This window comes from Entelurus aequoreus, linkage group LG08 (assembly GCF_033978785.1).
Source record: "Entelurus aequoreus isolate RoL-2023_Sb linkage group LG08, RoL_Eaeq_v1.1, whole genome shotgun sequence".
NCBI lineage: Eukaryota > Metazoa > Chordata > Actinopteri > Syngnathiformes > Syngnathidae > Entelurus > Entelurus aequoreus.
Window position 1 is genome coordinate 47,283,002 of NC_084738.1, and position 27,832 is coordinate 47,310,833.

The following is a 27,832-nucleotide window of genomic DNA, read 5'->3' on the forward strand; positions in this document are numbered from 1 at the left end:
TGTAGCATTTAAACCGCAAATGTACCTGCTGCATTAAAAATATGTTTAGCTCATAAGCAATAAGCAATTTGTAGTATTTTAAATAGTGCATATTAATAGTTGTACAATTATAGTTAAGGCATTTAAAGCCATTATTAATACAAATATTAATAATGACATTTTTTATTATTGCCATAATATCTATTCTATTAACTTTTATTCATCATTTTTAAACATTTTATTGTAAATTTTAAACATCAAGAGGAAACTCTTTTGTTGTGTGTTGAGCTTTTATTTTCTTTAAGTATGAGTTCAAGCACACATTTACATCCTGGCATTATCAGTTATTTAAGAGGTGAATCACTTAGGGGGTTATGATTGCATTTTAACATAAAGTACACAAATGGACCTGGACTGAAGGGTACATAAATGAAGCATTGTATCCTTTTAGGTACAGTCGGAAGGGGATTCATATGGCCCGATTCGTTGCGGTTTACTTGACACATGAAACGTGATTAATTTGGGGAATGCACTATCCACCTTAACCGCCTGACAGCAGTAGGGTGTTGATTATCTTAAAATCTGTATTGTGGCAATTCCATCTTTGACCGAGTGGTGCTTCCCATCATTTTTAGATGACTGCATTTATTAACACCCCCACCTTTCCTCTCATGAGAGATCCACCCAGGAAAGGGGCCAAATCCATTTCCTTATTGTGCTTGCTGCTATTTCTGTTTTTGAGAGTATGTGACCTGCAATGCATGGATTTTCAATGGGAATTTGGTTACATAAAAAGTGGAACTACAGAAAATGTGACAATACTTTGTGCCCTGAATTCTGGAATAATTTTTTAATCATTCTTCATTGTTTGACGTTGTTGTCTGGAGATGTAGCGGGTTCAGCTCCGCATGACCAAAGCTTGTATATTGAGATAGGATGATCTACACAATAGTCAGTCAGTTTTTCTTCTTGTCACTTGAAAAAATACAGAGAACATGACCTCGTTGTGCTCAATAATAGTTATGGCCATGGACATGTGTGGAATTTTTGGCTGTGAAAATTTTAGGGAATACTAGATTTTGGTGCATAATAACCTACTGTGTGTGTGTGTGTGAATGCTCTATAATAGTCACTTCATCTGTTTTATGGATATTAGGTTGCCCCCTGCAGGCAAGAGGTGGTAGTGAGTATTTATTTCTCTCCCCACTAAACCCTCTCAGCTGCCTCACGTCATTCCTGAGCAGTGCTGCTTGAAACTGAATGAAACAGATCATGTGACAGGCAGTGAGCGTCTTTTGTCGCCATCTGAGCACTCGGGCGAGTGCTCGGGGTCAAATGAGGCCAAATTAATCCAGCTGTCAAGAAGCGTTTGAAGTCCCGCACTTAGAGAAGAATGGAGTTTTCTTTCCAGATCTTTGCGACGCCGCCTCCAGATGGTGTTCATTAACCCACAGGTCAATTAGTGTTGTAACTGTTAGTGTGACAGACCTTTGACTGGACTGAGGTTCGCCACTTGTGTGTGTGTCCCCTAGTTATAGGATTTATGGTTTTAGACCAGGGGTCCCCAAACTTATTGACTCCGGGGCCGCATTGGGTTGAAAAAATGTGGCCGGGGGCCAAGTTGTATATATATATATATATATATATATATATATATATATATATATATATATATATATATATATATATATATATATATATATATATATATATATTCAGAGCACGATGATGTCACGTTATTGATGGGAAAATGCATTTGTATTTATTTATTTTTATTCATTTGATAAGGAAATCATAATACAGGTACTGAGAAGACAGACACTTTTTTCCCCCACTCCACTGCAAAGGCTATCCCTAAAAAGTATGCTCAATTTTTTGATAGTTTGGTGGAATTCCAAAAATAGCCAATTCTGCACAAGGCGTCAACTTAGTGCATCAGCAAGATGTTTAAAAATATGAATCCAGTAGGCTTTCAGACAGGGACAGGACCAGAACATGTGTGTCATGTTTGCAGGAATCAATTGACATCGATTACACGTGTCTGCAATATTGGCATACATTTTGGAGAGTTTAGAGTTAGTAAAATAGATGCGATTGACAACCTTAAACTGTATTAGGTTAAGCTTTCAACAAGATGTGCTATCATTTATTTTTATCAATGCAGATTTCCAGTCATTGTTATCCAAAACTTTGCCAAATTCTGCTTCCCAGTTTTTGGAAAATGCATTTTTAGACAATATGATTTGCCTGAGCGGCTAGGAGACACTGAGAGTAACAGGCGGTAGAAAATGGATTAGAAAGGACAGATTGTAAAATGTAATAATAAAAAAAAGAAAAACAATTTATTTGTTTTTTTTAACTTGGGACTTCCCGTGGGCCGGATTTTGGACGCTAGCGGGCCCTGTTTTAGATGCTCACCAGTCTTTTTCCATGATGCATTTCATCCATTGTCAGGGGTGCCCAAAGTGCGGCGCACAGCCTAATATTTATTGTTTGCCGGGGAATATTATTTACATATTGTAAATAAAAACATGAAACACTTTGAATAAGGGAAAAGTTGAAATATATTTTCTGTGCAAGATGTCATACAGCAGAAATATTAAAAAAAAATTTTGCGAGACACATTTACAGAAAACTAAAAACCGGGGGGCCGGACTTCTCCCTCCACTATTAATCTTATCTGGTATAGTTCGTAGGACTACAGTAGACATTTGATTTTGGTCTATTTATTTTGTCAGTTACAGGAGCGCTGTTGTTTTTAAAGGCCTACTGAAACCCACTACTACCGACCACGCAGTCTGATAGTTTATATATCAATGATGAAATCTTAACATTGCAACACATGCCAATACGGCCGGGTTAACTTATAAAGTGCAATTTTAAATTTCCCGCTAAACTTCCGGTTGGAAACGTCTTTGTATGATGCGTATGCGCGTGACGTCACGACGGCAACGGAAGTATTCGTACCCAATGTGTCACCATACAAACTGCTCTGTTTTCATCGAACAATTCCACAGTATTCTGGACATCTGTGTTGGTGAGTCTTTTGCAATTTGTTTAATGAACAATGGAGATTGCAAAGAAGAAAGTTGTAGGTGGGATCGGTGTATTAGCGGCTGGCTGTAGCAACACAACAAGGAGTACTTACTTGGATAGCAGACGCGCTAGCCGATGCTAACCGCCAACCGCATCTGTGATCGGGTGAAGTCCTTCGTCGCGCCGTCGATCGCTGGAACGCAGCTGAGCACGGGTGTTGATGAGCAGATGAGGGCTGGCTGGCGTAGGTGGAGCGCTAATATTTTTATCATAGCTCTGTGAGGTCCGGTTGCTAAGTTGCTAAGTTAGCTTCAGCGTCGTTAGCAACAGCATTGTTAAGCTTTGCCAGGCTGAGAATTATTAACCGTGTAGTTACATGTACATGGTTTAATAGTATTGTTGATCTTCTGTCTATCCTTCCAGTCAGGGATTTATTTATTTTGTTTCTATCTGCATTTGAGCCAGATGCTATCACGTTAGCTCAGTAGCTAAAGAGCTTCGCCGATGTATTGTCGTGGAGATAAAAGTCACTGTGAATGTCCATTTTGCGTTCTCGACTCTCATTTTCAAGAGGATATAGTATCCGAGGTGGTTTAAAATACAAATCTGTGATCCACAATAGAAAAAGGAGAGTGTGGAATCCAATGAGACCTTGTACCTAAGTTACGGTCAGAGCGAAAAAAGATACACCCTGCACTGCACTAGTCCTTCACTCTAACGTTCCTCATCCACAAATCTTTCATCCTCGCTCAAATTAATGGGGTAATCGTCACTTTCTCGGTCCGAATCTCTCTCGCTCCATTGTAAACAACGGGGAATTGTGAGGAATCCTTCCTCCTGTGACGTCACGCTACTTCCGTTATAGGCAAGGCTTTTTTTTATCAGCGACCAAAAGTTGCGAACTTTATCGTCGTTCTATACTAAATCCTTTCAGCAAAAAATATGGCAATATCGCGAAATGATCAAGTATGACACATAGAATGGGTCTGCTATCCCCGTTTAAATAAAAAAAAATCATTTCAGTAGGCCTTTAAAGACATTCTGCAAAAAAATCAAGTCAAAGATTATCTCTATAACAGCATTTTAGTGTTTTTCAGAAACTTATGCAAAAATGTGAGTCTCACAAATGTTTTGAACTGAACTTGCGGGCCACCAGTTGAAAAGCCCAAATGATGAAAAGAGAGAACCTAAACTGGAACCTTGAGGAACATGAATAGTATAAATAATGAAGTTGAACAAATCTCTACTGACTGCATCTGAAGTTAATAAGCTACATCAACACCTTAGTTACATAAATCACAATACGAAAAAAAGATGTGTACCGTAAATTCCGGTAAGCCGCTACTTATTCTACGGTTAATAAAACAGTGCGGCTAATCTATGCGGTTATAACGCAAACAGTTTAAAGAAAAAACACAGACACTGAAAAGGTGTGTATTATATGTGCTATGGGGCCATCTTTTGGACAATTTGCTCACTGCAGGTGCTGCAGGGTGAACGTCTACAACTTTTTCCTTCTGTTTAGTGCTTTCAACCGGAAGTACATGTGCTGTTCTGCCTTTTAGTAGTCTATAGCGTTTCTACTCGTATGGATTCTGCATTCATCACTCCAAGCAACAATGTTACATTTTGTAATATAACTAAAATAATTCATACTTTCTTACCTGTCACATGTGTGATGGCTTCTTCTTCTTTTCGTGTCTTTGAAGCATGTGGTTATATGACAGTTTCCAATTTCTTTACACAGTATTTTGCATTGTCGTTGAACTCTGCGAGATCTTTTAAGCTGCATTGGTTGGGCAGCGCCCCCCGCGACCCCAAAGGGAATAAGCGTTAGAAAATGGATGGATGGATGGTTGGGTAGCAGAGGACAGACAAGGCAGTGCTGCATCGTGTGGTCCTCTTCTCCGCATTCGCAGGTGGTTTGGCCGGTTTTGTAGCCTCATCTGGCCATAGCAGCTTTTGATTGCCCTGTTCCTGTTCTCAGGCGATTTAGTGTCTTCCACTGGACCCATGGTGTTTCTGACCCGGGGGGCAGGTCTTCAGAAGGGGGGATTCCCATGTCAATAGGAAGGGGGTCTTTCTGTAGTCTTTGTGTCCATAGTTGGAGTCTGGTTTCTTCCTGAGATGTTGTTAGGGGCTGGACATTGCTGAGGAAGCTTCTCCTTGACTTCAGACGTTGGGCTGAGGGTTCTCGTCCATAGAGGAGGTGGCTTTCATCACTGGTAGCTTTTGTGAACTCTATTCGGCTGGCAACTTACCGTCTCACGTCTGCAGGGGCAATGCCAGCGAGATGTAGGTTGTTCAGGTTGGTAGGCTTCAAGCAACCAGTGATCAAGCGGCAGGTGTTGTTCAGTGCTGGGTCGAGTTTCTTGGCATGGGTTGATCTTCTCCCAGACAGGACATGCATACTCCGCCGAGGAATAGCACAGGGCCAAAGCAGTACATTTTAGTGTGTGTGCTGTGGCTCCCCATTTGGAATTTGTCAGTTTCCATAAGATGTTGTTTCGGGAGCTGACTTTCAGTTTGGTGTTTTTGATGTGTTCCTTGAAGGAGAGGGTGCGGTCCAGGGTTACACCAAGGTAGACAGGGTTGGTACAGTTTTCAAGAGGTGTTCCAGACCATTTGATGTTAAGAGGTCGGTTCGCATCCCGGTTCCTCAGATGGAACGAGCAGACTTGGGTCTTCGCAGGGTTTGCGTGTAGATAGTTTTGCTCGTAGTAGAGGAGTAGCTCATCTAGGGCTGAGGTGAGGTTTGCTTCTACCGCTTCGAACGTACTCTCTTGAGATGTTACACAGAGGTCGTCAGCGTAGAAGAATCGTTCAGTGTTCTGGTCCATTGGCTGGTCGTTGGTATGGATGTTATACAGTAGTGGAGCCAGCACACTTCCGTTAGGTAGGCCGGTCTTCTGTCGTCGCCAGCGACTTTGCTTGTTGTTTAAAGTAACATAGAAGCGCCTGTCTTTCAAGAGGACTCCAATGAGGTCTGTGAGTGCCAGATCTGATGTGTGATGGCTGTAGGAGTGTTTTCATGCATATTTGTACGTGCTATCGTAATGTAACCAAGCTAGCCTTGTTAGCATTAGCTAATATGCTAGCACATGTTAGTATTATAAACTTTCAGTGGCATTCTTTTTGGGTTGTTTCAGTTTCAATTGTAAAATTCCTCAGTAAATTCACCAAAACGTTACCGTGGAATTATTGAGTCTGTCTAGCTGATTAGAGAGCTAGCTTCCGCAGCTCGTGGGTCCATGATGATGACATCTATTTTGTTTGATCAGTTGTTTTGCAATTAAAGGATGTAAATAAAGTGATAAACATTGACAAAATCATCTGTGTGAATAACTAATTTCACAACATATATATCTGCGTCTTGTAGTCAGGTGCAGCTAATATGTGGAAAAAAATATTTTACTCCATAGTCCGGAAAATACGGTAACTGCCAAAAATGAGGACTTAACGGGGTTCCTTAGGGAACGCATAAATTATGTAAATCCCAAGTTTGGACTACAGCGTTGTATGTTTGCTAGCAAGGTTAAAATGTTAATGCAAGGATCTGCCAATGTGTTAACAGTGGTTCAAGTTCCACTATACAACAGGAGCACTCTCGTTGGTATTGGAATTTGCTGCAAAAAGGTTTGTCTCCCAAGTTTTGATCTGAACTCAGGGGCTGGTATGGTGTTATTGCCCTCCCACCCACATTTGTTTTTATAAATACAAGTAAATCATACCCTCGCCATCCTTTAATATTTATGTTTGTGGCCATTTTTGTAGTCTTTCCAACCTAGTTGTTTTCCCTTTGTTTCTCCCATAGATGAGATCGACATGCTGGAGCGTCTTTGGCTGTCTGGCATCTGCCACAATGATAAGATCGAGGTACCACATCTCTTTTCCCCTAACTTTTTTATTTATTTTTAAACTATTTATTTTTATTATCTTTTTATTAGTCAATCCAACAAAATAACACAATAATACCATAACAATACAATTCCAATTCCAAAACCTGCCCAGCAACATTCAGAATAGCAATTAACAGAGCAGTTGAGAAGACACAAAACAATCCAAAAGTAGTCAAACAAAAATGAATAATATCAATATTAATACAACTTCCAACATAGCAGTGATTAGAAATCCCTCATTGACATTATCATCACAGCCATTTATAAAAAATAAAAACGTTTAAAAAATGAACAATAGTTTCACAGTGGCTTACACTTGCATCGCATCTCATAAGCTTGACAACACATTGTGTCCAATATTTTCCACAAAGATAAAAGATAAGAGTGCCACAACTCTTTTCCCCAAACTTTAATATGCAATCTGTGTGAGAGACAAATAATAATAGCCGTCTATGTGTTTGTCAGGTGATGAGCAGTAAGCTGGACATTGACAACATGGCGGGGGTCTTCTACATGCTGCTGGTGGCCATGGGTCTCAGTCTGCTGGTGTTTGCCTGGGAACATTTGGTCTACTGGAAGCTACGACACTGCGTGAAGAGATCCGGCGGGATGGACTTCCTCTTGGCTCTCAGCAGGGTGAGACAATACGTCAAAGTAATTGTTTGCGCCAGGACTTGGTGCATTATTGAATTTCTCAGTGTGGCGCTGCTGGCTGACAAACGTCAACAATGCGTCAACAAAGGTCTTGAAATAAACGTACAGTCGACTGCACCGAGAACAGAAAGAATCAAGAACAATCAGGAGCTGTCACTCCTTTCTGGCATCCTGCCAATGGGAGGTGGAGTGTGGAGGGGGTCCTGATGCCGCCCTTGGCTTGTTTACTGTAAAGAGTTCGTCCTAAGGTCATGTGTGTTTAGCTGCTTTAAAAAAAGCGACGTGGAAGAGGAGGGGGAAAAGGAATTGAAGCAATGAAGAAAACGCTACAGGATGGGAATGCAGCCAGCTGACGACCCAACTGGGACTGGAGCCGGGCAGATGAGCTGGGCCGTGTCGGGTGCTGGAGGGCAGCCAGGAGGACGTGTCAGAGAGGGAATGTGGGATGATGGAGCCGCGGGCGGTGTGGGGACACTCTGTCCTCCTCACTAGACACAAAGATGCCGTCCTTCGAGTCACACCATGTGTGATTGATTGGACAGGAAGGAAGTCCGGTGACTGATGCGGAGCGCGGACGACACAGCAACACAGCTGTGACATAATACGCTCAACATATTAGCAGACTAAATCAGAAGGGCACATAAAACTTTTTATGATCCCAAAAGCAGAAGGTTTGAAGATTTTGCTTATTTACGGTGTAAGTGGTGGAGGACGAGGAGAATAATTCAAGAAAGCTAAAAAGGTGACATCCATCCAATGCAGGCTGTAAATGACAATAAACACAATAAGAGAGTGACACAGCTGCAGTATTTAAGACTCACTGATGGACAAAAACCACCAAATCAGTGAAGCGATCTGCTAAAAATTACAGGAAGTGACGCCATGTCGGTTCCAGTATGACATCCTGCTGTCATCCTGCCTCCTAAAGCAACATAGCATTAATCAGATCCATCTACTCTGAACTTTAAACACCCAGTGTCTTTCTAGGCCAGTGGTCGGCAACCCAAAACGTTGAAAAAGCCATATTGGACCAAAAATACAAAAAAACTAATCTGTCTGGAGCATCAAAAAATGAAAAGCCGTATGTAAGTGTTATAATGAATTCAACACATGACAAGTGTCTATATTAGCTATAATAGCCTACTATCAAAATGCCTGTGTCGCAGGCTGAAGCAAATCTTTGTTGACAGAAATATTAAAATTTAATATTTATTCAAAGGCTACTTAGAAGGTGAGATTATTCCTGGAAATTACTGGCTTTTAATGGCCAAAGGTATAGATGTGTGTGTCCAAGTTGAAGAAAACAGCAGGCTGTCTTCTTTTAATAGATTTATTACAATCTTTGGCAAGCTAGGTAATGTTTGCTGTGGTCTGGAACAACATGGTACACAAACAACTATCTGAAATGCAGCCAATATTACATACAGATAATGAGTCATGAGACATGCAAATATAAATTATATACAAAGAGGTTAAAAGTAAAGGATATTAAATGAGCTCAAATATACCTACAAATGAGGCATAATGATGCAATATGTACATACAGCTAGCCTAAATAGCATGTTAGCATTGATTGGCTTGCAGTCATGCACTGACCAAATATAATTGATTAGCACTCCAACAAGTCAATAACATCAACAAAGCTCACCTGTGTGCATTCAGGCACAGCATAAAACGTTTAGTGGACAAAATGAGACCAAGGAGTGGAAGATTTTACATGTAAAAAAAAATTGTTGCGTCGCAGTCCACACTATGGTGAGTTAAAGAACCGCCGGAATTAGTAGGACACAATTATGTTCACCAAATACTCTCATCAGTGAAGTATACACACAAACATATGGGACGGCGTGGCGAAGTTGGTAGAGTGGCTGTGCCAGCAATCGGAGTGTTGCTGGTTACTGGGGTTCAATTCCCACCTTCTACCTTCCTAGTCACGTCCATTGTGTCCTTGGGCAAGACACTTCACCCTTTGCCTCTGATGGCTGCTGGTTAGCGCCTTGCATGGCAGCTCCCGCCATCAGTGTGTGAATGGGTAAATGTGGAAATACTGTCAAAGCGCTTTGAGTACCTTGAACCCATTTATCATTTATCATTTATAACAGTGGGCTTTCTAACAATTGGGAAGGTTTGTGTCATGTTTGTCCTCAAACAAAAAACATACTAAAACAAAAAAATGATTTTTCCCCCATCTTTTTCCATTTTCAATCCTTTTTTAAAAATGCTCCAGGGAGCCAATAGGGCGGCACTAAAGAGCCGCAGGTTGCTGACCCCCGTTCTAGGCTCACCATGATATTATCTCCACTATGCTTCATACGCAGAGTGGACCTGCACTATATCCTTTCGTTTTATGCACAGCATTCTGGGAGTAAAAAACATCACTTCCATGCAAAGGGTCCTCTCAAGGCCAGTTACCCCCTCTCTCTCTATTTGCCTTCAAATATCCACGCGGGCTTCTGTGGCTGGCTTTGGCCCAATCAGGAACTCACCTAAGTTTCAATTTCACAGTGCGCTGAGCCTCGAGCCCGAGGGATGGCGATAGTGCCTCTACTGCTGCACAACTAATTCATGTGTCAAGATGGCTGTTGCTTACTATCTTACTATACTGATACTATCTTACCTTACTATCGCATGGCAACACAGGCAAAAAACTTTGTCAACTTTAATGAATACCCTCATTAATGACAGAACAGTTTCTGTGTAAATTGTAAATTGATGACTACCAGTGGGTCTAATAGATGCTGTTTACAATATAAGTGACAGGCTGGCTGCACCCCGGACCACTTACCAGTCATTCACAGGACGCATTTATTTAAAAAAACATGTTTGAAGTGAATTATTTTTTATATAGCGCGTTGCATTGAGTAACTCATTATCTGTATTTGAGCTACTTTTACATGAGTGTGGGTGGCACAGGGAGAAAGGTGGGTGAAGTGAACTGCCCAAGGACACAACAGTTACTGACCGTTTGCTCTAACATTTGAGCCATGCCGCCCCAATAACCGTTCACACTTATGGACAATTTATAGTTTATAATTAGGCGTGGATGTATGCTTTTGGGAGGAAGCTGGGGTACCCTGAGAAAACCCAGGCACACACAAAGAACATTCAAACTCCACGCAATGGAAATGTGTCTCACCTGCTAACCACTCAGCCCTTGACCCAAACACTCAGGGCCACAATGACTGGAGGACGACGTGATTATGGCGACTGGTCACTTCAGGGGCTGATCAACATAGTCTGCAGGTATTTGCTAATTTGATGGACTGAATCTGTTGGGAACCGATCAAGGAAGTGACCCCTGGATGCAGAATTACAAAAAGGGAAAAATTTAATAGGTCTAAAAAGTGTAACAAAAGGCGATGGGGCAGAAGTGCACACCATGAGTGTGTGAATGTGTGTGTGAATGTGGAAATAGTGTCAGCGCTTTGAGTTTCTTAAAAAGGTAGAAAAGCGCTATACAAGTACAACCCATTTACCAGGGGTTTGATGTGTGGGGGGACTTGGTGATAGCGGGGGTGTATAATCTAGACCGGAAGAGTTAGGGCTGCATGGGATTCTGGGTATTGGTTGTGTTGTGTTTATGTTGTGTTACGGTGGGATGTTCTCCAGAAATGTGTTTTTCATTCTTTTTTGGTGTGGGTTCACAGTGTGGCGCATATTTGTAACGTAACAGTGTTAAAGTTGTTTGATACGGCTACCGTCAGTGTAAGCTGTTTGGCTGATGACTCACTATGCTTTGCTGTCGCCTATGTGTGCAAGTAAAAGCTACATACAACATGTGGCCGGGCTGGCACGCTGTTTGTAAATGCTATAGAGAACAATTACTACAGTGCAATTAGGGCACTCCCTTAATTTAGTAATTAAAGTGAAAATAGGATTATATTTTCCCTGGGAGTTATCTAGGAGAGGCACTGAGATCCATAAGTCTCCTGGGAAAATCGGGGGGGTCGGCAAGTATGCAGCTGAGCCGCATCAGAGTGGTCAAAGAGCCGCGGGTTGCCGACCCCTGGTCTAGGATAAGGGAACACGGGACCCAGGATCGGTCCTTGGGGCCGTAGCTCTCCCAGTCGACTAGATACTGGAAATCCCTGCCCCTTCTCCTCACATCGAGAATGGCCTTGACTGAGAATGCAGGATGGCCATCAATAAGCCTGGGAGGTGGAGGAGGCACCTCTGGAGGACTCAGGGGACTGGTGGAAACAGGCTTGATTAGAGAGACATGGAACGAGGGATGTATCCTTAGGGAGTCGGGAAGGCGTAATTGAACGGCGGAGGGGTTGATGATACGCTCAATGGGACAAGGCCCAATAAATCGTGGCTGAAGTTTCCTTGAGTCCACTTGGAGAGGTAGATCACGAGACGACAACCACACCTTCTGACCGGGGCTGTAGTCTGGTGCTGTGCTGCGGTGGCGGTTAGCGAGACGCTGGTTGCGCTCTGAGGTGCGTAACAGTGCAGACCGGGTATTGCGCTAGGCTTGATGTGTGTGGTGCAGGTGGGCAGCCACAGATGGGACGGTGACCCCGGATTCCAGAGAAGGAAAAGCGGGATGTTGGTAACCGTAGGCAGAGTGAAAAGGGGACATGCCTGTAGCAGAGCTGATGAGGGTATTATGAGCGTACTCTATCCACGGTAGACTGAACGGCCAGGAGGCCGGCTGCTGGTGGCAGACGCAGCGGATGGCGGCCTCCAGATCTTGATTAGTGCGCTCAGTCTGACCGTTTGTCTGCGGGTGGTATCCTGAAGAAAGGCTGGGCAATGCTCCTAATGATTTGCAGAACGCCCTCCAAACAGCAGACAAGAATTGTGGCCCTCTGTCCGAAACCACATCCACCGGGATACCATGCAGCCGGAAAACATGGCGTACGAGCAGTTCTGCAGTCTCGAGTGCAGAGGGCAATTTGGCCAGAGCGATAAAATGGGCCATCTTGGAGAAGCGGTCCACCAAAGTCAATAACACAGTGTTGCCCTTGGATGGTGGAAGTCCTGTGACGAAGCCCAACGCCACATGGGACCACGGGCGGGAGGTGATGGGAAGTGGGCGCAGAAGACCAGCTGGTGCCCGGTGTGAAGCCTTATTATGGGCACAAGTGGCACAGGCAGATACGAATTCCCTGGTGTCAGCCCTGAAGGTTGGCCACCAGAAGCGCTGGGACAGGAGGAAAAAGGTACGGGTAATGCCCGGGTGGCAGGCAACCTTGGAGCTGTGGGCCCAGTTCAGTACTTCTGGACGGGGCTCTGGGATCACAAACAAACGCCCCTGAGGGCAGTTCTTTGGAGAGGGAACGTTCTTGAGTCCCTCCTTAACGTGGCCTTCAATGTCCCACTGCAACGCTCCCAGCACTCGTGAAGGAGGGATGATTGTTTCGGTCTTGACCTCTTCCTCGGGGCAGGAGTACATCCTCGACAGGGCGTCTGGTTTACCATTCTGGGAGCCGGGGCGGAAGGTCATGGTAAAGTTGAATCTGGCCAGGAATAACGCCCACCTTGCTTGTCTTGGATTGAGCCGTTGAGCAGTTTGAATATAGGCCAGATTCTTATGGTCTGTGAACACCACAAACGGGGTCTCCGAGCCTTCCAGCCAGTGCCTCCATTCTTGCAGTGCCAACACCACGGCGAGTAGCTCTCTATTGCCAATATCATAATTGCGTTCCGCTGGAGTCAGGCGGCGCGAGAAGAAGGCACAGGGGTGCAGTCTCTGGTCGAAGGTGGAGCGCAGGGAGAGAACAGCACCCACGCCGGAGTCAGATGCGTCGACCTCAGCAAAAAATTGAGAGGAAATGTTAGGGTGGACAAGAACCGGTGCAGAGGTGAACAAAGACTTGAGTTTATCAAAAGCGGACTGAGTCTCTGAGGTCCACAAAAAGGGAAGTTTAGTGGAAGTAAGTCTCGTTAATGGTTCCGCTACTCGACTAAAATTACAGATGAAACGACGATAAAAATTTGCGAAGCCTAGAAACCTTTGGAGGTGCTTTCTAGAAGTGGGTGTGGGCCAATCCACCACCGCCTGGATCTTCGCCGGATCTGTTCGGAGTTAACCCCTCAACAATAAAACCCAAAAAAGGAACACACTCAGAATGAAACACACACTTCTCTGCCTTGACATACAGACGATTTTCAAGAAGGCGTTGGAGAACTAAGCGAACATGCTGGACATGTAGTTCAGGGGTAGGCGAAAAAACGAGGATATTGTCCAAGTAAACTACCACGAAACGGTCCAGCATGTCACGCAGGACATCATTGATGAGGCCCTGAAAAACGGCGGGCGCATTGGTGAGGCCGAAAGGCATGGCAAGGTATTCAAAGTGTCCTAGCGGTGTGTTGAATGCAGTTTTCCATTCATCTCTTTGCTTAATTCTGACTAAGTGGTAAGCATTGCGGTGGTCAAATTTGGTGAAATGTCTAGCAGTGTGTAGTGGGTTGAAAGCTGAGTCGAGAAGCGGGAGAGGATATTTATTTTTAACCATAATATTATTGAGGGCACGGTAATCGATGCAAGGGCAAAGTGTTTTATCCTTCTTTTCCACAAAAAAAACCCGGCGGCTAGTGGAGAGCTGGAAGGACGGATAAGACCAGATGCAAGCGAAGTGGTGATATAGTCCTCTAGTGAATTTATTTCGTGTCTAGAAATGTTGTAGAGTAGCTATGAGGGAGTGTAGCACTAGGGAGGAGATCAATACCACAATCATAGGGACGGTGTGGATGTAACGACAAGGCTCGATCCTTGCTAAAAACTTCTTTAAGGTTGTGGTAAGCTGTGGGCACGACCGACAAATCAATGACTTCCTGGGTGATGACACGCGAGGACCCTGTGCAAGGGCATGCGGACCGCAGACAATGTCTATGACAAAAAATTCCCCAGTTAATTATTGTAGCTTTGGCCCAGTCAATATGTGGATTGCGTTTAGATAGCCAGGTAAGCCCAAGCACAACCGGAGCAGAACTAGAGGGAATGACTAGAAAAATTATTGATTCAAAATGGTTTCCAGATAATTGAAGAGATAAATGAAGGGTCTGATGGATAACGCTCGCCAGGTGGCCTCCGTCGAGGGATCGGACAACTCTAGGTCTATGTAATTTAGCAACGAGTATGGAAAAACGCTTAATGACAGGCTCATCAATGAAATTATCGTCTGAACCTAAATCAATAAGAGCCCTAATGTCCAATTTCTGGTCCTTATCCCAGGTTAGCGTACCCGAGAGTTGAAGTCTGGACAGCGTTTGACCTGTAGCTGACAGTAGTGGAGCAGGGTCGGTCGCTGGAGGATGTGAAGCTGGAACGCGGCGAGGAGGCTACGCTTGAGTGCGCAGAGGAGGCGATGCTTGGGTGCGCAGAGGAGGCGAAGTTTGAGTGCGCGGATGAGGTGAAGCTTGGGTGCGCAAAGGAGGCAACGCTTGAGTGCGCAGAGGAGGCGATGCTTGAGTGCGCAGAGGAGGCGACGCTTGAGTGCGCAGAGGAGGTGAAGCTTGAGTGCGGCGGCGGGCAGGACGATGAGGACAGTGGGAGAAGCAATGCTCAGCTTTGCCGCAATATAAACACAGCTGGAGGCAAAGGCGACGATCTCTCTCAGCTGGGGAGAGACGATTTCCTCCGACCTGCATAGGTTCTTCTTCCTGTGATATCGGCAGGGCATAGACACTGGGTATCGGTGCGAATGTTGTTTGATGCGCTCCATGGCCCCACCCACTATACGTCGAAGTGTGGAGTCCCTGGCGTCGGAACCTCTCTCCTTCCCAGTCAACGAGGCGATTTTCAATCTTCACCGCCAGAGCGACAAGCTCGTTGAGGCTGTCGGGAGTCTTAAGCGGGATCATATGTTTCCGGACTCGATCAGCCAGACCGAGGGAAAAAACGTCCACCAATGCGGAAGCCATCCGCTCTCAGCAGCGAGCCTTCGGAATTAGATGGCGAAGTCCTTGACGCTTCGCTGTCCTTGCTGCAGACGAAGTAATAACCATGCTGCCTCACGTCCTGGCCTTTCGCGCTGGAAAATGTTCTCCATGGCTTTGGCAAAAGCGGCATACAAGGCACACACGGGAGATTGATGTCCCCATTCTGCGGTAGCCCACGCGGAAGCCCTGCCACTCATATGGGACATGACAAAAGCCCCAGAGCTCTTTCAGAGTAAAAAGAAGTTGGTAACAGCTCCCAAAAAACTCACACTGGGTGAGGAAGAATCGCTCGGGCTTGGAGAGTGGAGGACAAGTAGCAGGAGGGGTGTCGTAAGGCAACGGATTATCTGCGGGTCGTGGATGGCTCAGCTGGACTGCTGGGTCGGCCGAGGGGGGAGTCATCGCCTGCAGCGCGGTGAGTACACTTCCCAGCTGTGTCTCCAGGGCATTTAGGCGAGCGTCTTGGCGTTCCGCCATGGCGTTGACGCAAGCCCCAAGCACGCCAAACTGTTCTTCCTGTTGGCCTAGTCTCTTGACCTGTTGGTGCAGAGTTCTTCTGACCGGGTCGGTTTCTGCGGGGTCTATGATGTGGCCGGTTATTATGTTGGGAACCGATCAAGGAGGTGACCCCAGGATGCAGAGATGGGAGGCAAGGTAGAATTACAAAAAGGGAAAAATTTAATAAGTCCAAAAAGTGTAACAAAAGGCGATGGGGAAGAAGTGCACACCATGAATAAACAGACAAAAACAGGTTCCTCAGTGGTCGGCAGGGGAAAAGGCCAGGGCCCACTGAGCACAGCATAAAGTCCAACACAGAATCCTCTTTACCTCAGGGAGGCTAGGAAACAAACACAACAAGGTGAGGGATTACAGGACTAAGGAGAGCATGTGGGAGACTCAGGAGACAGTAACCGGCGAGACCCAGCTGTCAGTAACGAGCTTAAATACTCCAAGGTTGAAATTGGTTGGAGGTGTGCCTCGCTGGGGACTAAAGAACTGAAGAAAACTGACATCACCATAAAAGAGAAGGCAGGGAAATGATAAAACACATCAGAATCAGCAGTCATATTTTGTCTCTGATAAACTTTTATTCAGCGGTGAGTCAACCTGTCCTCTAAAATAGTATTAGTTTTGCTTAACACCATTGCGACCACGTTCATTCAAAAGCCCATAGAGATAATTGCTAATTTAGCCACGCTTTCAACGCCGCCATCGAGACAGATTTACAGACGTATTAATAAAACGACTACTATTTAGTTTTATTATGTAGCTGAAACCTTTCTCTAAAGAGATGTCTAATGAAGGTTTGTTTTTTTCAGTTTTTGCCCATTTATTGTGTGTCGTTTACTTTTTCAATTAAAGTTTTGAGCTGTCTTCACTGCAAGCACTTTTCTTTCCCCCTTGGACCTATATCAATTTTTTTACCGTTTCAAATAAACTTTGGACATTATCTGCAATATCCCACGACTATTGAACATCATGTATCTCACTTGACTGACTACACTAGAGCAAGCCCGGTCACAGGCAATTACAATGTCTGTTAGTCCGGGTGAGGAGTCAGTTAAGCTAGAACTAGCCAGCGCCAGGCTGGATAATCCATGTACGCATAGCAATTCTCTTAGAATAATACACAATTCACACAATGTTTTTTCTGTTGTGTCTGTGTCAGAGGTGGACATGCACTCTACTGAGGTGGCAAATTATGATATGTCCAGTCTATTGCAGCACCAAGCAAACAATCGGAAAATTCCCGTCATATCAATTCCTAGATACGGTCGAAACTATTTAAAGTGCACTACGCATAATAAACGCAACATTGTTAATATTGCTACTACGGATAATCTTAACAAAAACTCCTCAAAACAGCCCAATACCTATAATATGGGCTTTTTAAACATAAGATCATTGTATCCCAAGGCGTTATTAGTTAATGAGGTCATTAGAGACAACAATCTTAACGTCATTGGTCTTAGCGAAACCTGGCTCAAACCAGACAATTTTTTTGCGCTCAATGAGGCATCTCCTCCTAACTATACGAATGCGCATGTTGCCCGTCCTCTTAAAAGGGGAGGGGGTGTCGCACTAATATACAATGAAAATTTCAACCTTACCCCTAACCTAAATAATAAATATAAATCGTTTGAGGTGCTTACTATGAGGTCAGTCACACCGCTACCTCTCGACCTGGCTGTTATCTACCGCCCCACTGGGCCCTATTCGGACTTTATCAGTGAATTCTCCGAGTTCGTTGCTGATCTAGTGATGCACGCCGACAATATAATCATAATGGGGGACTTTAATATCCATATGAATACCCCATCGGACCCTCCGTGCGTGGCGCTCCAGACTATAATTGATAGCTGTGGTCTTACACAAATAATAAATGAACCCACGCATCGCAAAGGTAATAAGATTGATCTAGTGCTTGTCAGGGGTGTCACCACCTCCAAAGTTATGATACTTCCATATACTAAAGTAATGTCCGATCATTACCTTATAAAATTTGAAGTTTTGACTCATTGTCAACAAGCTAATAATAATAATAACTGCTATAGCGGCCGCAACATTAATGCTGCCACAACGATGACTCTTGCTGACCTACTGCCTTCGGTAATGGCACCATTCCCAAATTATGTCGGCTCTATTGATAACCTCACTAACAACTTTGACGATGCCTTGCGCGAAATTATTGATAGTATAGCACCGCTAAAGCAAAAAAGGGCCCCTAAAAGGCGCACCCCATGGTTTACAGAAGAAATTAGAGCTCATAAATTATCATGTAGAAAACTGGAACGCAAATGGTGCGCGACTAAACTTGAGGTTTTCCATCAAGCATGGAGTGACAGTTTAATAACTTATAAATGCATGCTTACCTTAGCTAAAGCTAAATACTACTCAAATCTCATCCACCTCAACAAAAACGATCCTAAATTTATGTTTAGTACAGTAGCATCGCTAACCCAACAAGGGACTCCTCCCAGTAGCTCCACCCACTCGGCAGATGATTTTATGAATTTCTTTAATAAGAAAATTGAACTCATTAGAAAGGAGATTAAAGACAACGCATCCCAGCTACAACTGGGTTCTATTAACACAAATACGACGGACACTGCCCTCCAAAATAGTCTCTCTATTTTTGATGAAATAACATTAGAGGAATTATTACAGCGTGTAAGTGGGATAAAACAAACAACATGTTTACTTGACCCACTTCCTGGGAAACTTATCAAGGAACTGTTTGTATTATTAGGTCCATCAGTGTTAAATATTATAAACTTATCACTTATCACTTTCCTGTTCCCCCAGCATTCAAAAAAGCGATTATTCATCCTCTGCTCAAAAGACCTAACCTCGATCCTGACCTCATGGTAAACTACCGACCGGTCTCCCACCTTCCGTTTATTTCCAAAATTCTCGAAAAAAATTGTTGCACAGCAGCTAAATGAACACTTAGTGACTAACAATCTCTGTGAACCTTTTCAATCAAGTTTCAGGGCAAATCACTCTACGGACACAGCCCTCGCAAAAATGACTAATGATCTATTGCTAACGATGGATTCTGATGCGTCATCTATGTTGCTGCTTCTTGATCTTAGCGCCGCTTTCGATACCGTCGATCATAATATTTTATTCGAGCGTATCAAAACACGTATTGGTATGTCAGACTTAGCCTTGTCTTGGTTTAACTCTTATCTTACTGACAGGATGCAGTGCGTCTCCCATAACAATGTGACCTCGGACTATGTCAAGGTAACGTGCGGAGTTCCCCAGGGTTCGGTTCTTGGCCCTGCACTCTTTAGTATTTACATGCTGCCGCTGGGTGACATCATACGCAAGTACGGTGTTAGCTTTCACTGTTATGCTGATGAAACTCAACTCTACATGCCCCTAAAGCTGACCAACACGCCAGATTGTAGTCAGCTGGAGGCGTGTCTTAATGAAATTAAACAATGGATGTCCGCTAACTTTTTGCAACTCAACGCTAAGAAAACGGAAATGCTGATTATCGGTCCTGCTAGACACAGACATCTATTTAATAATACCACCTTAACATTTGACAACCAAACAACTACACAAGGCGACTCGGTAAAGAATCTGGGTATTATCGTCGACCCAACTCTCTCGTTTGAGTCACACATTAAGAGTGTTACTAAAACGGCCTTCTTTCATCTCCGTAATATCGCTAAAATTCGTTCCATCTTGTCCACTAGCGACACTGAGATCATTATTAATGCGTTCGTTACGTCTCGTCTCGATTACTGTAACGTATTATTTTCGGGTCTCCCTATGTCTAGCATTAAAAGATTACAGTTGGTACAAAATGCGGCAGCAAGACTTTTGACAAAAACAAGAAAGTTTGATCATACTACGCCTATACTGACTCACCTGCACTGGCTTCCTGTGCACTTAAGATGCGACTTTAAGGTTTTACTACTTACGTATAAAATACTACACGGTTTAGCTGGACACGGTTTAGCTCCAGCCTATCTCGCCGATTGTATTGTACCATATGTCCCGACAAGAAATCTGCGTTTAAAGAACTCCGGCTTATTAGTGATTCCCAGAGCCATAAAAAAGTCTGCGGGCTATAGAGCGTTTTCTATTCAGGCTCCAGTACTCTGGAATGCCCTCCCGGTAACAGTTAGAGATGCTACCTCAGTAGAAGCATTTAAGTCCCATCTTAAAACTCATTTGTATAATCTAGCCTTTAAATAGACCCCCCTTTTTTAGACCAGTTGATCTGCCGTTTCTTTTCTTCTCTCCTCTTCTCCCCTGTCCCTTGCTAGGGGGAGTTGCATAGGTCCGGTGGCCATGGATGAAGTGCTGGTTGTCCAGAGTCGGGACCCCGGGTGGACCACTAGCCTGTGCATCGGTTGGGGACATCTCTGCGCTGCCGACCCGTCTCCGCTCGGGATTGTTTCCTGCTGGCCCCGCTGTGGACTGGACTCTCGCTGATGTGTTGGATCCACTGTGGACTGGACTTTCACAATGTTATGTCAGACCCACTCGACATCATTGCTTTCGGTCTCCCCTAGAGGGGGGGGGGGGGGGTTACCCACATATGCGGTCCTCTCCAAGGTTTCTCATAGTCATTCACCGACGTCCCACTGGGGTGAGTTTTTCCTTGCCCGTATGTGGGCTCTGTACCGAGGATGTCGTTGTGGCTTGTGCAGCCCTTTGAGACACTTGTGATTTAGGGCTATATAAATAAACATTGATTGACATTGATTGATTGATGTATTGAAATTAATTGCTGTTGTCAGTGCAGTCTTTTTGTTTATTGTTCATACGGAATTATCTATAACTAATACAAACAACCACTTGTAAAATATGTTATTTCTCAATATCTAATTAGAAATGTACTTAAACTGCATTTGTGTCGGTTGTGTCTCTTATGCACACACTCCCATAGCCAAATCTGCTTGTGCTTGCAAAGAGTAATACAGTAAACCCTTGTTTATTGCTGTTAGTTGGATCCGAACCTGGCCGTGGTGAATTAGTTTTGACGAAGTAGGAACTATTAATTACTGTATAAATTTAATATTTTCGTAGCTAGCGCATAAAAAAACCTTAACAACATTCTAAATATGTTTTTTAACATTAAGGAAACCCTTTACATGCTGCCAACTTCAAAGCACGATGCGGCAAAGTACAACTATTATAATACTCACTCGGCTGCTGATATTATAAAGTAAAATGGGGCCACAAACAAAATCATGTTTAGGGCCACAAAAAGCCTCGGCCCTGCACGAGGCCACCGCACCGCCAAGCAATTAAGCTTCCAATTAGTAAATATTAAATATGACACCTTGTCCTGGTGTGTCTTGATAATCACGCTGGCTTGTCTCTCTTGTGTCTCTCTACTAGGGGATGTACAGCTGCTGTCAGTTTGAAGATGAGACAGTGCCAGGGGCCAGAAAAAGTTCTCTGCCACAGTACCACTCAGTGACCAATATGCCCACCGTGGCTCAGCAGCACCTGGTTACAGCCACAGTAAACAACACCGCTGCCATCGCCATGGTGCAGCAACAACCGCCAAAGCATGCCCAAAAGCAGCCACAAGGGCAGACCTACACCACAATGCTGCCAGGATCGCCGCCGCCCATAGGACATTCGGCAGTAGCTATTGGACCCTCAAACAGTCCTCTTTTTGAAGGCCCCATGCCCTGCTCGACCTTCCTGCCTCGCCATGACCGCAGACTTGCAGTTGTAGATCGCTGGAACAGACCGAAACCAGAAAAGGTCACGAGCACAGGCAGTGGTGCAAGTTTGGGTGTTGGGGGGATAGCCGGAGGCATCACTGAACTCCAGGCCCAGTACCAGCACAACCTGGGACAACACTGGAAAATGCATGGGGGAGTGGGTGACAGCGGGCTTGATGAGTATAAGCGTTACTATGGTCCTATTGATCCAGAAGGGCTGGTGGCCAACTCAGACCAACAGGTAGGAGGCACCCAACAGACCCCCAAAGCTAATCCCAGAGGACTTAAAGCCCCTGGAATGCTACGCCAGCCTCCAAAAGGCCTCGGACCCTCAATCAGTAAGCCTCCACCGCCAATCCCATCCTCTCCACGAAGGCCTCCCTTCTGGAGACGTGGAAGCCTTGCTCAGGCGAGGAGAAAGAGCTCAGGAGGTCCTCTTTATGAGAACATCCTCCCTTTGGGGAGGAGAGGAGGTGGCAGGTATGGAGCAAGCGAAGTAGGGGGAAGGAGGGCACGACGTCCTCCACCGCCTCCCCCTCTGCTTGTCCCCCTCTCTTCCCCAACACATACCCCTACCACGCCCTTATCTCCTTGCCGTTTTTACTCCACCGGCTCCAGCGCCTCATCATCTTCCTCTTCGTCCACATCTTCCTCGTCCTCTTCATCCTCTGCCTCGGTCTCCCGCTCCAATTCCCCATCTTCTTCTTGTTCTAGCGACAGCTCGTACAACTCCTCATTGAGCTTCCACTATCGAGCAGGGGACCGCGATTTCACAGTAGAGGACGACTACGACTCCGATCTACTCACAGAAGAGTCCAGTCTTCTCCTGGGGTCACGGCAGAAGATTCGCTCCCGTCGCATGTCATCGCGCTCGCTGCCGTGCAGTCCACCACCTGTCCCACCTCGCAAGCCACGTCCCCAGAGAGAATATGGCCGCGAGAGAAGGAGCAGCCAGCTGGCACAGTTGCAGGAGTGGTGGGCGTCTTGGGGTGACAGAGAAAGGGGGAGGTCGGGGACAACCAACCAGGGGGCTACAACAGGGGTGCGAGATGAAAAGAGGCAACGCAAAGAGAGGGATCGTGAGAACAAGAGGAGAAAGAAAGGTAGGAAAAAGAAGAAGAGGGAGGACAGGGAGAGAGAAAGGGAGCGAAAGCGGCGCAAAGCCAAGAAGAAGAAAAAGAAAGAGGAAAAATTGAAGAAAAAGGAGAGAAAGAGATCAGAGCAGGAGGGAGGAGATACTGACAAAAGAGAGGAGGCCAAACCAGGCACACCTGACTACCCGTCGTACCTGCACCTGAGGAGAGAGTCCTTTCGCAAAAAGAGTGAGAGCTCAGTCAGAAGCTACGGATGGAACATTCCGGGTGAAGACGATAGAAAGGAAAGAGATGAAAGAGATGATGGAAAGGAGAGGCACCACAGACGCAGGAACAGCAAACATTATCATACCTCCAGCAATAAGCCTTCAACATCCGTCAAGTTCTGGGGAGGCAACATCTCCTCCGACACAATTCCTTCGACTTTCCTTCCCTTGTTACCTGTCTCCTCGAAACGTAAGAAAAGTAAAAGCTCAGACAGGGATGCTGTGGGAGTAGAAGGAGAAAGGAAGCCATTGCTAGGACGGAATGGCAGAGGTGAAATGCACTCTAAGGAGGGGTTGTCCTTCCATGAGTGGGGATCAGAAATAGAAGAAGATGAAGAGTCTGATCAAGAGAGGAGGAAAGGCGCGGGTGTGAAGAGGCAAGCTAGGACCTTGTCTGACGAGGACAGAGAGCGTGACAAGGTGGTGGGGATATACTCTGATGATGAGGGCTCTTCTGGGGAGTTTGGGAAGTTTGAGAGGTATTGGGATGATCATGACGGCAGGGCGGTGGGAGGCATTGGAGGTGGTGGGTGGTTTTTTAGCACCTTCCCCTCCAGGGACAAAGCTGGCAGCATCAACAGTAGAGATGATTTGTTCCTGGAGCGAGGAGAGAGGTGGGGTACAAGAGAAAGTGGATGGGGTCCCAGGGAAAGAGGGTGGGGTTCAGGGTCGCACTGGCCACCATCTCCACTCACACCCCCACCACCGCGACGATACTGGTCAGTGGACAAGCTCCACATTCAGGATGAGAAGAAGAAGAAACGGAAGTCGAAGAGCAAGAGCAGAGAAAATCCGGGGTGTTCTTCCTGCCAATCCCACAGGGACCACCCACCTTCAACTAAGTGGGCTCGCATCACCTCCCGCAGCCAAGAAGAGCTCTACCCCCACTGCCAGAAGCCGAAACATGACTCTTCATCCTCCTCCAAGCCAGATCGTTCACAGAATCCGTCAAAATCCATAAGTCAGTTGAACCTTAGCATTCAGCAGCGGGCGCAGAGAACAGAGAGAGACAGAGGGAGACTCGAATCCCCACCTTCTAACTTAACAGCCCAACTTCCTGCCCTTCAAGCGCCTCCATCCTCAGCTCACCCAATCCACGCTCCCCCCCCTACTTCTTCCTCCTCAGTGTCCTCCCCTTCCGTGGTGTCGTCCACTCCGGGAGCCCCTCAGCCTTCTTCCATCGCTTCTGCAAGTGCCAAATTGCAGTACCAGAGATTGCGCTCTGTTCCTCAGCCTCAGAGGTTCCCTCAGTCTCCTCTGTTGCCTCTGAAAGCCACGGCGCTTTGCTCGCGTAGGGGCTCAGCCCATTTCTCCAGCGTGGAGAGCGAGGTGTGATGGTAGCGGGATGTCATAGGTCAGAAATTACACTCAGTCTTCTCTGAGGCTCCGCACAAAACAAGCAGATACAAAACAAGCTCTTTCATTCCTCTTGGAACAAAACCCACACAAACATTTTGCATTAGAAGTGGGGCAATCAATCATCCCAGCTGAAGGACACTCCTTTGCTACAGACAGTAAAGGGCTTTGGGTGTTGGAGCAGAACTGTCATTTGTATTCATCATGCTTACTGAGGGCTCAGGAACTTTCTAGTACTGTATGCCTGCCGCTCCTGGAAGCCTTTAACACAACACTGTTCTTCTTTGCCCCTTAAAAAAATGCTTATCCCCATTTCCCCTGAAAAACTGTTTACATCCCCGCAGAACTGTGACGCCCATCAGAGGCACCTTCCCTCCTTGTGTGTAATCAATACCTTCTTGTTTGGAGGGAGAGAAGCCTGATAACTTTGTTTGCCATATTGTCTCCTTCCTCCTGAACGTTTACCTTTTCCCCCCCGCCTCGTTAACTGTCGCCACCCTCTCTCCTCGATGTGATTCTCGCGTCTTTGTGCTTTTCTGTGTTTGTATACTGACAACAGGGTAAGTCAAATGTGACTGCTGGCTTCATCAACAGTCTTAGCGCTCCTAAGTAGGCGCGTATACGCACTGGCACACGCATTCAAGGGCACATATTACACGCTAGGACGCTAAGTAAAGTCTCCTCATCTCCTGTTTCCCGAGCAATACATCCTTCACCCTATGTTGGCATACGTGTTTGACTTTAACAGCTTTGCGTTCCTCCTGTGTTGTCGTCGTTATTGATGTTGATCTATATGAATCTATATATCGAGAAATGTATTGAGTCTAATACAATGTAAGCACTGTGCCATACGACTCAAGCTTGAGTTCCCGTAAAACATTCGCCGGACTACCTACTGTAAGTACGACAGCAGAAGCCCCTCGTATTCGACTGAATGTAAAGTCAGCCACCCACGTGTGGGCTGCCACAAGTAACACACTTGAAAACGGACTGTAGCGTTACAGCAAGGATAACCTTGTTAAGCTAATATGGTGGCTATTGAGGGTAGGGTTGCCAACTGTCCCGTATTTAGAAACAGAAAGACCCATCTCATATAGCTGAGAAGGGACGCACCACAGTATGTCCTGTATTATAGTGAGAATCAAAAATATTATATAAAATCTTAATGGATTCAACTAACACCTTGCCACTCTAGTTAGCTAGAGCTAGCTGTCGGTGGTGTTCTAGCTCTCTATCTAGATTTATACGTCTATCTTCTGGTCTTTTGGCTCCAAATGACGTTTTATCGCAGTCATATTTTGTCTTTTTAAAAAAAGAAGTAATTTTGTTGGATCAGAGCTCATTTGTATCAATCGGGTCGGCCGGTCTTGCTGGTCAACAAGTTGTCCCTTATTTATTTTTCAGGGAGTTGGCAACCCAAATCGAGGACTGTAAGGGTTTGCAGCTTTTCAAAATCTAGATTGCAACCCATGTTTGCAGAGCATTTAACATGACAGCAAGCGTCTACTAGACGGTGCTACACAGTTAGACAAGGCCAAGGGTTGTTGCAGGGAAACGTGTACATGTAGCCTTATGCTGCTCCTGCCATATGTACGAAGGGTTAAGTTCTGTTTGGAGTGTGTACACTATTTTAATCAATACACTATCATTACATGGAAGTGCCGTTCTGATGTCTAAGAGACAGTGCCTATGTGGAATGCTAGCTAGCAGCGGAGTGGTGTACGGGATGAATGATACGGCGGCGCCTCCTGTGAACTTTTTTAACTCTTTCTCACCTAAGCAAGCACGTTTTTTTTAACCCGCGAGCGAGCTGACACTAACAGCTACACTCCAGCAAATGACACACCAGAGTAGCTCGCTAGTTGCGCAATGCCGAACATGAGCAGAATGATTTAGACGCTTTACATGTTGAGTTTGCCTGGAACTGCATCTGAGCCATTATTTACAGGAACAGGAGAGTTTGGTGCAAAAAGTTTATTTGCCTAAATTTAAGTACACATACATATATTTACTTATATATGTATCTGTGGCAGTGTTGTTATTGTTTGTCATCATTATGTGACAAAAATTGACCTCCAAAAAGACTGACTTCCCCAAAGGGTAAATTTTAAAATATATAAAGAAGCAGTTCTTACTTTGGCCAGCAAGTGGTATTAGTTTGCGTTTAAAAAGGGACGCCATTTGCCCTGCTTTGTTTTGTTCATTATGGTCCTCTACACTTGTAATGCTTAAAAAAAAAAAAAAAAAAAAAAAATGTGTGATCTATTCGTCTAGATATATATGATAGTATATGTTCTATAATAAGTTTGTCATTAATCTGGATGATATTTTTGTGTGTTTGTCCCCGGACCCCTTGAGCCCCCGCCACAAAGACCACCATAACTGTTCTTGCTTGAGGTTGTTAGCCAGTGGCGGTTGTGGGGGAGGGGCGCCAGTGTCTTATGACCATGTCACTGTAGCGGCGGTGGCAAGCGGCATTTGTCCACCCTGAGGGGCCTTTTCTCTACGCTATATGTCATTTTGAGAATAAAGCAGCTTTTTAACCACATGCCCTCTAAACGGCATGTAGCGAGCCACCTTTTGCATACGCCATCGCTTAGCTGTGACACCACGCCCCCTTCACTGCCCCGCCCAACATATTGACTTGCGTTGTCCCGCCCATCTGCTTTGCTGACAAGCAAACATGACGGGGTTTTTTTTTCTTCTTTCATGTGAGGGGGGCGCAGCTTCCTCTGAGGCTTTAACTGGTCAGAGCAGGGCGCTTTTTACACTTTAAATATGGATAACATCTTAAAAAAAAAACAACAACCTTGTGTTTGTGTGATCCCTGGCATTACCACTTAAAGCCTGCAGGGGGAGACAGCTGACTGATGATTACCAGATGAATCTGGCTGAGCTACACACACAACAAGCAAGAATGATGACAGTCATGTTATGACGGATGATTTTAATAAAGAACTATATCTGAATATTTTATTGTGTCTTAAAGGCTCTAAATAGATATATTCCTTGTGTATTTTGAACTACAAACCAGTCATGCAGTGTGACATCAATCTCACTGCTCTACATTTTTGATTGATTTAAACTTTTATTAGTAGATTGCACAGTACAGTACATATTCCGTACAATTGACCACTAAATGGTAATACCCGAATAAGTTTTTCAACTTGTTTAAGTCCAAGTAAATCAATTCATGGTAGTAAATGAATTCATGGTAAAGGTGCTGTTTGCCACTTCCTCACAGTAACATCTTTTGAAGCAAAAAATTAACACCGCATGGTTAGTTTATGTTACCATTAGTGGTTTAACAGAACACATCTGTTTGAAAATTGTCTATATTTTTCACAATTACAAAGATTATGTAATACAAAATTTTACCGGCCCGAATAAAATTGTTTATTGCGGTCAACACATATGCGCAAAGAGTGCGTGCACTCATACAAAAGCAGTCC

The 27,832-nt window shown here is 44.9% G+C and overlaps 1 protein-coding gene across 3 annotated transcripts in view; it reads left to right on the forward strand.

Moving 5' to 3' along the window:
* The window catches only part of grin2da (glutamate receptor, ionotropic, N-methyl D-aspartate 2D, a), a 416,525-nt gene extending 389,195 nt beyond the window's left edge, over positions 1–27,330 (forward strand). For all 3 annotated transcript variants that reach the window (XM_062056652.1, XM_062056653.1, XM_062056654.1), the window contains 3 exons: positions 6,830–6,891; positions 7,380–7,550; positions 21,330–27,330. In XM_062056652.1, coding sequence (XP_061912636.1) covers positions 6,830–6,891; positions 7,380–7,550; positions 21,330–24,359 — 3,263 coding nt within the window. In that variant the 3' untranslated portion in view covers positions 24,360–27,330. The remainder of the gene's footprint in view (positions 1–6,829; positions 6,892–7,379; positions 7,551–21,329) is intronic.
* The last annotated feature ends 502 nt before the right edge of the window (positions 27,331–27,832 follow it).